Source organism: Piliocolobus tephrosceles, chromosome 13, assembly GCF_002776525.5.
Source record: "Piliocolobus tephrosceles isolate RC106 chromosome 13, ASM277652v3, whole genome shotgun sequence".
Lineage (NCBI taxonomy): Eukaryota > Metazoa > Chordata > Mammalia > Primates > Cercopithecidae > Piliocolobus > Piliocolobus tephrosceles.
The window spans coordinates 63,877,808-63,890,645 of record NC_045446.1 but is presented as its reverse complement, the minus strand read 5'-3'; the positions used below and the strand labels follow the sequence as shown (position 1 = coordinate 63,890,645).

At 42.0% G+C, this 12,838-nt stretch overlaps 1 protein-coding gene across 2 annotated transcripts in view; it reads left to right on the top strand.

The window, feature by feature from the left end:
• The window catches only part of RAB6A (RAB6A, member RAS oncogene family), a 101,655-nt gene that overhangs the window by 29,252 nt on the left and 59,565 nt on the right, over positions 1-12,838 (top strand). For both annotated transcript variants that reach the window (XM_023209458.2, XM_023209459.2), the window contains exon 2: positions 5,978-6,036. In XM_023209458.2, the coding sequence (XP_023065226.1) occupies positions 5,978-6,036 (59 nt within the window). The remainder of the gene's footprint in view (positions 1-5,977; positions 6,037-12,838) is intronic.

Here is a 12,838-nt window from a genome sequence, read left to right as displayed (position 1 = left end):
CAGCACTTTGGGAGGCCGAGGCAGGCCGATCACGAGGTCAGAAGATCGAGACCATCCTGGCTAACACAGTGAAACCCCATCTCCACTAAAAATACAAAAAAATTAGCTAGGCGTGGTGGTGGGCACCTATAGTCCCAGCTACTTGGGAGGCTGAGGTAGGAGAGTGGAGTGAACCCGGGAGGTGAAGCTTGCCGTGAGCTGAGATTTGTGCCACCACTGCACTCCACCCTGGGTGACAGCAAGACTTGTCTCAAAAACAAAAAACACAAAAAAGGTCTCTACCTTACTTATTTTGGAAAGCTTAAGGATTAGGATTAAAGTATATACACTTGACCCTTGAACAATAGGAGTCAACCCCCGCCCTTTTTTTTTTTTTTTTTTTGGAGATAGGGTCTCATTCTTTTGCCCAGGCTGGAGTGCAGTGGCATGATCCTGGCTCACTGCATCCTCAAAGTCCTGAGCTCAAGGGATCCTGTTGCCTCAAATGCCTAAAGTGCTGAGATTACAAGCAGGAACCACTGCTCCTTGTTTATAGCATTGGTTTGAACTGCAAGAGTCCACTTATATATGGATTTTTTTCAATAAATACGTTGGACCTTTTTTTGGAGATTTGTGACATTTCGAAAAATTTGTGAACTGTGTAGCCTAAAAATATTGAAAAAGATTAAGAAAAAGGTATTTTGTAAATGCATAAAATATATTTAAATACTGGTCGATTTTATCATTTACTACTATAAAATATATAGACAAATCTATTATAAAAAATTAAAATTTGGCGGAGCTCAGTGGCTCATACCTGTAATCCCAGCACTTTGGGAAGCCGAGGCAGGTAGATCACTTGTGGTCAGGAGTTTGAGACCTGCCTAGCCAGCATGGTGAAATCCCATCTCTACTAAAAATACAAAAATTAGCCAGGCGTGGTGGCATAGGCCTCTGATCCCAGCTACTCAGGAGGCTGAGGCAAGAGAATTGCTTAAACTCAGGAGGTGGAGACTGCGTTGAGCTGAGAGTGCACCACTGCATTCCAACCTGGGCAACAGAGCAAGACTCCATCTCAAAAAAAAAATAAATAAATAAAATTTACTATTATTTTTTGAGACGGAGTCAAATGGCATGATCTCGGCTTACCACAACCTGGGTTCAAGCAATTCTCCTGCCTCAGCCTCCCTAGTAGCTGGGATTACAGGCGCCTGCCACCATGCCTGGCTAATTTTTGTATTTTTGGTAGAGATGGGGTTTCAACATGTTGGCCAGGCTGGTTTTGAACTCCTGATCTTATGTGATCCTCCTGCCTCAGCCTCCCAAAGTGTTGGGATTATAAGCATGAGCCACAGCACCCAGCAAAAATTAAATTTATGGTACCATTTGCAGTGGAGTGTTTATAAATAAACATAAAGATTCAGTATTAAATTATAACTGCATAAAACTAACTGTAGTACGTACCGTAATTATTTTGTGGCTACCTGCTGTTGGTGTTGTGGTGAACTTAAGTGTTGTGAGTATTAGTTTAAAATGCCTATAACTCTAATCATCTCCAAGTGAGCAGTTGTCTCTCCAGTAAACATCATATTGCAGTAAAAAGTGATCAGAATGATTGATCTCTCATAGTTCTTTCATTTTTCTCATCATGTTTAGTGCAGTGTACTACAAACCTTGAATAACACAGTGGGACCCGTATGAAGTGCCGCTAGTGATGCTGGAAGTGCTCCCACAAGGCAGAGAAAAGTCATGACATCACAAGAAAAACTTGTTGAATTGCTTTATATATACCATTGCTCAAGGTCTGCATCTACAGTTACCTGCCATGACAAAGTGAATGAATCTAGCATAAGGACCATTTTTTAAAAAAAGGGGAAATTTGTGTAGCCATCCGTATAGCTATGCCGGCAGGCAAAAATCTTGTACTCTTTTAAAAATACGAAATGTCTTGCATTAAAAAATACAGCTTTTATTTTATTTTTTTAATTTTTAAAAATTTTTTTGAGACAGAGTCTTGCTGTGTCACCCGACTGGAGTGCAGTGGCACGATCTCGGCTCACTGCAACCTCCGCCTCCTGGGTTCAAGTGATTCTCCTGCCTCAGCCTCCCAAGTAGCTAGGACTACAGGCACGCACCACCATGCCCAGCTAATGTTTCTGTATTTTTAGTAGAGACGGGGTATCACCATGTTGGCCAGAATGGTCTTGATCGCTTGACCTCATGATCTGCCTACCTGGGCCTCCCAAAGTGTTGGGATTGCAGACGTGAGCCACTGCGCCTAGCCCTATTTTTTATTTTATTTTACTTTTTTTTTTTTTTGAGAGGGAGTCTCACTCTGTCGCCCAGGCTGGAGTGCAGTGGTGTGATCTCAGCTCACTGCAATGTCTGCCTCCTGGGTTCAAGTGCTGCCTTCCAGCACTTGTGGAGGCCGAGGCAGGCGGATCACGAGGTCAGGAGTTTGCGACCAGCCTGACCAACATGGTGAAATCCTGTCTCTACTAAAAATACAAAAATTAGCCAGGCGTGATGGCGCACACCTGTAATCCCAGATACTCTGGAAGCTGAGACAGGAGAATTGCTTGAACCCACAAGATGGAGGTTGCAGTGAGCTGAGATTGTGCCACTGCACTCCAGCCTGGGTGACAGAGCAAGACATTGTCTCGGGGAAAGAAAAAGAAAATCATTGAGAAGAAAGGATAGCTGCCTGAACAGGTTTGTTTGTTTGTTTGCTTTGAGACAGAGTCTCACTGTGTCGCCTGGACTGGAGTGCAGTGGTGCACTCTTGGCTCACTGCAATCTCTGCCTCCCAGATTCAAGCAATTCTGGTGCCTCAGCCTCCTGAGTAGCTGGGATTACAAGGCGCCCGCCCCCACACCCTACTAATTGATTGATTGATTGATTTTGAGACAGAGTCTTGCTCTGTTGCCCAGGCTGTAGTGCAGTGGCACGATCTCGGCTCACTGCAACCTCCGCCTCCTGGGTTCATGCCATTCTTCGGCCTCAGCCTCCCAAGTAGCTGGGACTACAGGCGCCCGCCACCACACCTTGCTAATTTTCTGTATTTTTAGTAGAGACGGGGTTTCACCGTGTTAGCCAGGATGGTGTCAATCTCCTCTCCTGACCTCGTGATCCTCCTGCCTCGGCCTCCCAAAGTGCTGGAATTACAGGCGTGAGCCACTGTGCCTGGCCTGATTTTTGTATTTTTAATGGAAATGGGGTTTCACCATGTTGGTCAGGCTGGTCTCGAACTCCTGACCTCAAGTGATCCACCTGTCTCAGCCTTCCTAAGTGCTGAGATTACAGGCGTGAGCCACCACGCCTGGCCTGAACAGGTCTTCAGTACAGACAGGTATACCCTGTTCTGGGGGGAAAATGCCACAAAAGACATTTATTGGTAAGGAAGAGAAGTACCAGCATTTAAGGCAAGAAGGGATAGGCTGTTTTACTCTTTTGTGCAAATACGGTTGAGTTTATGATCTCGACTGCCCTTATCTATAAAGCTGCTAACCGCCCCCAAGCCTTGAAGGGAAAAGATAAACACCAGTTGCCAGTCTTTTGTTGTACAACAAGAAGGTCTGGACAAGAACTCTTTTTCTGGAGTGGTTCCATTGGTGCTTTGTTTTTGAATTCATTTTAAAGTTCTTTTGATATTGGACAATGCCCTTGGCCACCTAGAACCCCAGGAACCTAGGGTAAAGAATATTCCAGGCCGGGCGTGTTAGCTCATGCTCATAATCCCCGCACTTTGGAAGGTCAAGGTAGGTGGATCACTGGAGCTCAGCAGTTGGAGATCAACCTGGGCAGCATGGTGAAACCCCATCTCCACCAAAATACAAAAAATTAGCTGGGCATGGTGGCGCATGTCTGTGGTCCCAGCTGCTTACAAGGCTGAGGTGGCAGGAATGTTTGAACCTGGGAGACAGAGGCTGCAGTGAGCCATGATTGCACTACTGCACTTCAGCCTGGATAACAACAGAGTGAGACTCTGTCTCAAAGGAAAAAAAAAAAATAAAGTGATTTCTTCCCAAATATGAGTTTGCTTTTGCCTGGCATCTGGGGAAGCTAGTTATCGCTCTTCTCTTCAACCTGCTATTTTAGGCTCTTCTAAATAAGAAATTTTGGAGTAGGTGATTTTGTGGGCCTCTTTGTTGTTTGGCCAAATTTTTTCCTCAGGTTTTCATATGGCATATAAGAGGGAGAGGTAGAGGCCAGATCTGGTCTCTAAAAATTGGTTTGAAATCAAAAGTTGCTTAATTCACAATAAAATATGAATGACTAGGTATGGTTCTTATCCTCCCAAAAAGTACATTTTGGGGAGTATTAGAGATGTTGATTTACCCAGTTCCTTTCTAATCAATCAGTTTTTTTGCATTCATTTTGTATTTTGAGTCTGTGCCAAGCCACTGGCAAAATAGAAAAACAATCAGATGTGGTTTTTGCCCTTGGAGAATGTGCTTATTGGTGAAGAAATTGCCAGCATTCCACTGCTTTTGACCTTGTGACACTTTCATGTGGATTAACCTAAAAATACCAATACAGGACAGGCACAGTGGTGCACGCCTATAATCCCAGCACCGGGAGGCCAAGGTGGGCGAATCACAAGGTCAAGAGATCAAGGCCGGGCGCGGTGGCTCAAGCCTGTAATCCCAGCACTTTGGGAGGCCGAGACGGGCGGATCACGAGGTCAGGAGATCGAGACCATCCTGGCTAACACCGTGAAACCCCGTCTCTACTAAAAAATACAAAAAAACTAGCTGGGCAAGGTGGTGGGCGCCTGTAGTCCCAGCTACTTGGGAGGCTGAGGCAGGAGAATGGCGTAAACCCGGGAGGCGGAGCTTGCAGTGAGCTGAGATCCGGCCACTGCACTCCAGCCCGGGCGACAGAGCGAGACTCCGTCTCAAAAAAAAAAAAAAAAGAGATCAAGACCATCCTGGCCATGGTGAAACCCCATCTCTACTAAAAATAAAAAAAAATTAGCTGGATGTAGTGGCATGTACCTGTAGTCCCAGCTACTTGGGAGGCTGAGGCAGGAGAATCAGTGAACCCAGGAGGCAGAGGTTGCATTGAGCCGAGATTATGCCACTGTACTCCAGCCTGGCAACAGAGCGAGACTCTGTCTGAAAAACAATAAATAAATAAAATAAATAAATATATATCTATCTCACAATACAAAGTAAAGTTATGGGTCTTTGGGAATTCTCTGCCAGAGAAGTAGAGAGATCTATCTGGTTTGAAATGAATTTTAAAGCAGCTTCTCTTGTCAGTTTTTCTCACTCTTTTTTTTTTGAAATGGAGTCTCTCTCTTGCCAGGCAGGAGTACAGTGGCATAATCTCAGCTCACTGCAACCTCTGTCTCCCAGGTTCAAGTTATTCTCCTGCCTCAGGCTCCTGAGTAGCTGGGACTATAGGCGTGCACCACCCTGCCCAGCTAAGTTTTGTATTTTTAGTAGAGACGGGGTTTCACCATGTTGGCCAGGATCGTCTTGATCTCTTGACCGCATGATCCACCCACCTCGGTCTCCCAAGGTGCTGGGATTACAGGCGTGAGTGAGCGCGCCTGGCTACTTTTTCTCACTCTTAAACAGTGTAGTTCTTGTAGCCCTCGTATCCTTTCTAAGACTCTCTCTATCTTTTGCCTTTCTACTCCCAGGGATTATACTTTGATTTGCTAGATGAAGTGGACCTAAGCCTCCATTCTTTTTGTTAGGGCCAAGTAAACACTTACTTGGCCTTTTGTGAATTAAGAATGTCAGTATATAATAACAGTGTTTTCAGCTTTTAACTATATACTGTTTACCTGTGCTTTTAAATTGGGAATTGATTGTCTGTGTTTGGAGAAAGTCATTTTGGCAATCTTGGGGCTGTATGGGTTTTAATTATTCTTAGTAGAACCATTGCAGATATTTCCCATTGACTTTAATTGCAGTTCTCTGTAGAAAAATTTGCTGAGAACCCAATGTAATGTGTTCACTGAGCAAATCTTTTCATTTCATTTCAGTTGGAAAGACATCTTTGATCACCAGATTCATGTATGACAGTTTTGACAACACCTATCAGGTATTTTGTTTTCGCCTATTTATTTGTTGTCTATTTTGTGTTACAAGTAATATTCAAGATTTTTTTAAAAATTATTTATTTACATGCTGTTATGGATGTAAAAGTACTTTTTGTAATCTGTAAAATGTATAAATACATGTATAAGTGATTTTGTCCAGTCCTAGGATAAATCATACTTTATCGTTTGATTTCGTCTTTTCCTAAGTGTTGAAATAGATCTCTAATATCATCTAGGATGGCATTAGAAGTAATGGTGGATATTCTCTGTAGACTTTGTCCAAGTCTAAGATTCTGTGACATTTTTATCTACACTTGAAATTAAGAATAAATAAATAATGAAATTAGAAATCATTAACAGAAGGAAATTTGGGAAATTCACAAATTTCTGGAAATTAAACAATTAACTCCTAAATAATTAACGTCAAAGATGAAATCACAAGAGAAATTAGAAAGTGCTTTGAGATCAATAAAAAAGAAAACACAGCATACCAAAACTGATGGTATAAAACTAAAGCAGTACTATACAGAAAAGAAAAGAGATATTAAATAAATAGCCTAACATTCTCCTTTAAGAAACTTGAAGAATACTAAACCCAAAGCAAACAGAAGGAAGAGGCTATTTTAAAATTGAGGGTTTTTTTTTTTTCCTTTTTTTTCTTTCTTTTTTTTTTGAGATGGAGTCTTGCTCTGTTGCCCAGGCTGGAGTGCAGTGGCACAATCTCAGCTCACTGCAAGCTCCGCCTCCCAGGTTCATGCCATTTTCCTGCCTCAGCCTCCCGAGTAGCTGGGACTACAGGCGCCTGCCACCTCGCCCAGCTAATTTTTTTTTTTTTTTTTTTTTTGTATATTTAGTAGAGACGAGGCGTCACCGTGTTAGCCAGGATGGTCTCGATCTCCTGACCTCGTGATCCACCCGCCTCGGCCTCCCAAAGTGCTGGGATTACAGGCGTGAGCCACGGCGCCCGGCCAAAATTTAGGTTTTATCATTATTCCTGTATGGTGAGGCCAATAGATCAGGAGATGATTGCCATTGAAAAGATAGTTTGTTACACTCACAGATCCCAAGAGGAGAGGGCATGCCATGCCAGAGGGGGCCACGTGAGGAAGCACTGGGTCAGTTAAAAGGCAGGTGACTGGGGAAATGTGGACAAAAGTATTGATTGTGGTTTTCAAGGGAAGAGGCACACAAGACAGGGTAAGCAGGTTTAGGAGTAGCTAGTTCGAATAATTTCAGGGGTTCTGGGGTTGAGGGGCTGTTCTTAGTTGTCTAGTACCTGGCCCAGGTGATTAGGGCAGTGTAGTATTGGCTCTCAGTGTAATAGAGGAGGTGCTGGGTTATTGACTTTGGACTTGTTGGTTTGCTTATGAAAGGAGTACTCACAGGGGAGTTTACTATGTCCCCCTGGCTGGGGGGGCAGTGACGCGATCTCGGCTCACTGCAAGCTCCGCCTCCCAGGTTCCCGCCATTCTCCTGCCTTAGCCTCCCGAGTGGCTGGGACTACAGGCGCCCACAACCGCGCCCGGCTAATTTTTTGTATTTTTAGTAGAGACGGGGTTTCACCGTGGTCTCGATCTCCTGACCTTGTGATCTGCCCGCCTCGGCCTCCCAAAGTGCTGGGATTACAGGGCGTGAGCCACCGCGCCCGGCCACCCGAGTTTACTATCTCTAAGGAAAAAGCTAATCCTGGCTGGGGCAGTCCCTCCAGTGTCAGCAAGGACCCTGATGTCAAAACATCAAAACTATAGAAAGTAAAAAGACATCCTTAATACAGGAGCTAATAGAGGTTAAAGCAGAAATACATGAAAGAGAGAACAGAAAAACAATGGAGAAAATCAATGAAACCAAAAGCAGTTCTTTGAAAAGATTTTAAAAAATTGACTAGCTAGACTGATCAAGAAAAAAAAGAAGACTCAAGTTCTAAAATCAGAAAAGAGGGAACATTACTACCAACCATACAGAAATAAAAAGGGTTGGCTGGGCACAGTGGCTCATGTCTGTAATCCCAGCACTTTGGGAGACTGAGGTGGGTGGATCACCTGAGGTCAGGAGTTCAAGACCAGCTTGGCAAACGTGGCAAAACTGCATCTCTACTAAAAATACAAAAATTAGCCAGGCATAATGGTGGGCGCCTGTAATCCCAGGTACTTGGGTGGCTGAGCCAGGAGAACAGGAGAATCTCTTGAACCCAGGAGGCGGAGGTTGCAATGAGCTGAGATTGCACCACTGCACTCCAGCCTGGTGACGGAGTGAGACTCCATCTCACAAAAAAAACAAAGAAATTAAAAGGGTAATGATGGAATGCTATGAAGAATTATATGCTAACTAATTAGATGACAGATAAAATGGACCAATTCCAAGAAAGACACAATCTACTAAAACTATCTGAAGAAGAAATAGAAAATCTGAATATATCTATAATAAGTAGAGAGAATTAGTAATTAAAAAAACTGCCCACATAGAAAATCCCAGCATCAGATAGTTTCGTTGGTCAACATTTAGAGAACACCAATACTTTGTACAACTCTTATGAAAAATAAAGAACACTACCCAACTCATTCTGTGAGGTCAGTGTTACTCTAATACTCAACCCAGAGATATCAAAATTAAACTACAGACCAATATCTCTTATGAATATAGACACAAAAATTGTCAACAAAATACTATCAAACTGAATCCAGCAACATGTTAAAAAAGATTGTACACTATTATTTTTATTTCTATTATTATTATTATTATTATTTTTATTTTTATTTAAACAAAGACTCTTGCTATGTTGCCCAGGCTGGTATTGAACTCCTGGGTCTAAGCAACCCTTTCATCTCGGCTTCCCAAAGTGCTGGAATTACAGGTCTGAGCCACCACACCCGACTTGTGTGTCATTTAACAAGTGGAATATACAAAAAGCAATCAACATAATGCATTATTTGAATAAAATAAAGGACAAAATCACGTGATCATTTCAATGTACACATAAAAAGCATTTGACAAAATCCAGCAGCCTTTCATGATAAAAACGTACAACAACAAACTAGGAATAGAAGGAAACTTCTAAATGGTAATGAGCATCCGTAAAAATGCCACATCTGGTATACTTAATGATGAAAGGCTGAATGCTTTCTAAGATCAGGAACAAGTAAGGATGTCTGCTCTCACAACCTACACAGCTTCAGTACAAAAAAATCAAAGAACAAACAAACTAAAAGGAATAAATTAGTAATCTTAAGAGCAAGTACTTTGAGGCACTCAGCACATTGTAAATCTTTTACCGTATTAACTCTTTGAAAAGATTTTTTTAGACAATCGGGGAGCATAGATTCAGATTGCCTTGTTAAATGAATTAACAAAAATTTAAGTTAAAAAAAGAAAACAGGTTACTCTTAATCTACTTATCCATTTTATATGTATTATAATGTAGTTAGCATAAAAACTTGATTTCATTTCTCATCATTTATAGATTAAGGAAAAAAACTTGATTTCAATTGCTTTGTCTTTGTAATATAGCAAATGTTAGTCTGATTAAGGCTGTCGTTAACTGCTGCTGTCTTGATTATTATCAAACCATTTTTATTTTTCAGAAAGCTTTTAGGGTAATCTTAAAATCTGAATCCTCTTAGTATGTATTTTTCCACATTTGAAGTATTTATTTCAGGAATATGGCTTCTGAATTGAATCTTCCTGAAAAACAAACACACGGGCATTTCTTTTCTAGGAAAGCTATGTAATGAGCCTTAGAGTTGGAAGCACCTTTATTCATGTCTTAGTTCTACCACTTAGTAGTTGGATGGGTTTGGATCAATTATTAAATTTTTCAGAATCCATATTTTCACATCCGTAAAGTGAGAATCATAATCCCTATGGATGGTGACTCCATTCTTTTTTGGGGGAAAAAAAAAACTATTCTTTTTTTTGTTTGTTTTTAAGAGATGGGGTATTGCTTTGTTGCCTAGGCTGGAGCGCAGTGGCATGATCATAGCTCATTGCCACCTTGAATTCTTGAGCTAACGGGATTCTCCTGCCTCAGCCTCCTAAGTAGCTGGGACTACAGGTACACGCCACCACTCCCAGCTAATTAAGAAAAATTTTTATTGTGCAGATGGGTTTTTGCTGTCTTGCCTAGGTCTTCAAGAGATCCTTCTGCCTCAGCCTCCCAAAGTGCTGGGATTACAGGGATGAGCCACCACGCCTGGCCACAAGCTCTGTTCTTTTGTGATTATTACCATTTACCATTGAGAACAACATTGATTGTTTTATTTCTTTCTTTGAATAGCACTTGTTTTCATAGTTCTCATCTTCATTATAACCTGTTGGCATTTTAGACAACTGTAATATTCACATAGGCAGTCTGCGAGCCTCCTGTACTTTTCCATAATCTCAAACCTTCTCTAAAAATCATATATTCTCTTCTCAGACCACAATATTGTATCCTTCCAATTTTTAAATTCAGGTACTTTTACTATAATAGTTTTTATTCCAATGGTTCACATCAAAACCTTCAACCCACGAATTCCTCCATGTTATTTTTATTTTAATTTTTCTTCTTTTTTTTTTTTTTTTTAAAGATAGGGTTTCATTCTGCCACCCAGGCTGGAGTGCAGTGGTGTGATCTTGGCTCACTGCAGCCTCTGTCCCCCCAGGCTCAAGCGATCCTCCCACCTCAGCCTCCTAAGTAGCTGGGACTACAGGTGTGCACCACTATGCCTTTTTGTTTTGTTTTTTTTTTTGTTTTTTTGAGATGGAGTCTCACTCTGCCACCCGGGCTGGAGTGCAGTGGCACGATCTCGGCTCACTGCAAGCTCTGCCTCCCGGGTTCATGCCATTCTCCTGTCTCAGCTTCCGACGTGGCTGGGACAACAGGCGCCCACCACCATGCCCGGCTAATTTTTTGTATTTTTAGTAGAGACAGGGTTTCACTGTGCTAGCCAGGATGGTCTCGATCTCCTGACCTTGTGATCCACCTGCCTCAGCCTTCCAAAGTGCTGGGATTATAGGCGTGAGCCACTGCGCCTGGACTTTTTTTTTCTTTTTTCTTTTTTTTTTTGACATGGAGTCTTGCTCTGTCGCCCAGGCTAGAGTGTAGTGGCACAGTCTTGGCTTACTGCAACCTCTGCCTCCTGGGTTCAAGCGATTCTCCTGCCTCAGCTTCCCAAGTAGCTGGGACTACATGCGCATCACCACACCTGGCTAATTTTTGTATTTTTAGTAGAGATGGGGTTTCACCGTATTGGCCAGGCTGGTCTCAAACTCCTGACCTTGTGATCTGCCTACCTCGGCCTGGGATTACAGGCGTGAGCCACCGTGCCCAGCCTTTTTTGTATTTTTAGTAGAGACAGGTTCTTGCCATGTTGCCCAGACTGATGACAAACTCCTGAGCTCAAGCAATCTGGCTGCCTCGGACTCCTAAAGTGCTGGATGTATAGGCATGAGCCACCACGCCCGGCCCTTCCATGTTGTTTGTAAATATCTGGTCCTGTCCCTTCTGTCTTACCTTTCTCCTTTTTTAGCTTAGACTCCATGGGAAATTCTTTAACTTTCTAGCCTCTTGATATGGTTTGACTATGTCCCCACCCAAATCTCATCTTGAAGTGTAACTCCCATAATTCCCACATGTTGTGGGAGGGATCCAGTAGAAGATAATTGAATCATTGGGGGTGGTTTCCGGCATACTGTTCTCGTGGTAATGAATAAGTCTCACAAGATCTGATGGTTTCATAAAAGGAAATCCTTTTCACTTGGCTCTCATTCTCTGTTGCTGCCTCCACGTAAGAACCTTTCACCTTCCACTGTGATTGGGAGGCCTCCCCAGCCATGTGGAACTGCAAGTCCATTAAACTTCCTTTTCTTTATAAATTACCCAGTCTCGGGTGTGTCTTTATCAGCAGCGTGAAAACAGACCAGTACACTTCTCTTTGGTTCAATCACATATGCCTGGCAAAATTTGCGTTATGAACCCAGTCATCTCATTTCTCCTCATTGGTTCTTAAATACATTAATGTTGCTAGTGTCAACTAGGTTATCAGTTTTACCAAGCACTCTTTGGAGTAACTATTTCATACTAACTCTATACTCCTCAAACTCGAACTTTACCACTTTTACCACTCTTCTTCGACCCTTACTTTGAAGACTTTGCCTCTTAAAGAAATGGGAAGTTTAAGGCAGGAATGCCCTTTTTTATTTTTCTTACCACATCATCTGTGTACATGTAACAGTATTTATACCAATCCTCTTTCATTCCAGTATACTGTAGTAAATGCCCTCTTCCTATCAAAAGCCAGTCCCTAACTGTGCTAAATCTTATCTTTTCTGGCATTTTTCATTCTCAACACCTTCATTATTCTTTATTTCCTGGAGTTTTTGTTATGTACCAGGCACTATTCTGCATGCTGGGTATATAGCATACTGCAGTGAACAAACATACCAACCTTACTCTCATGGAACTTCTAGTGGGGAGAAGTTGGATAATTAACAGTTAATCAAACAATTTATTAATCTAGTCAAAAGTGCTATAAAGAAATACATTTAGGAAAACATGATCTTAGCATGATAATGATTGTGGCCTTTGTAGTACTACCTAGCTGCATAATTTGTAGGTCACAGTTTGCTATTTTCAGAGGAGGAAGAGAGAACTGTTCTTGACTTATATATTGTAAAATTTACTTTCAGTCAACTTTGTGATGTTGCCTATGTATATTAACAAATGTACTTTGATGTTCGAATTAATATATTCTCAAGTGAATGTTTTTGTCATGGAAGAGAAAATGAAGTGTTCAGTGGGATATCTTTTTCTTTGCTTTTGAAATCACC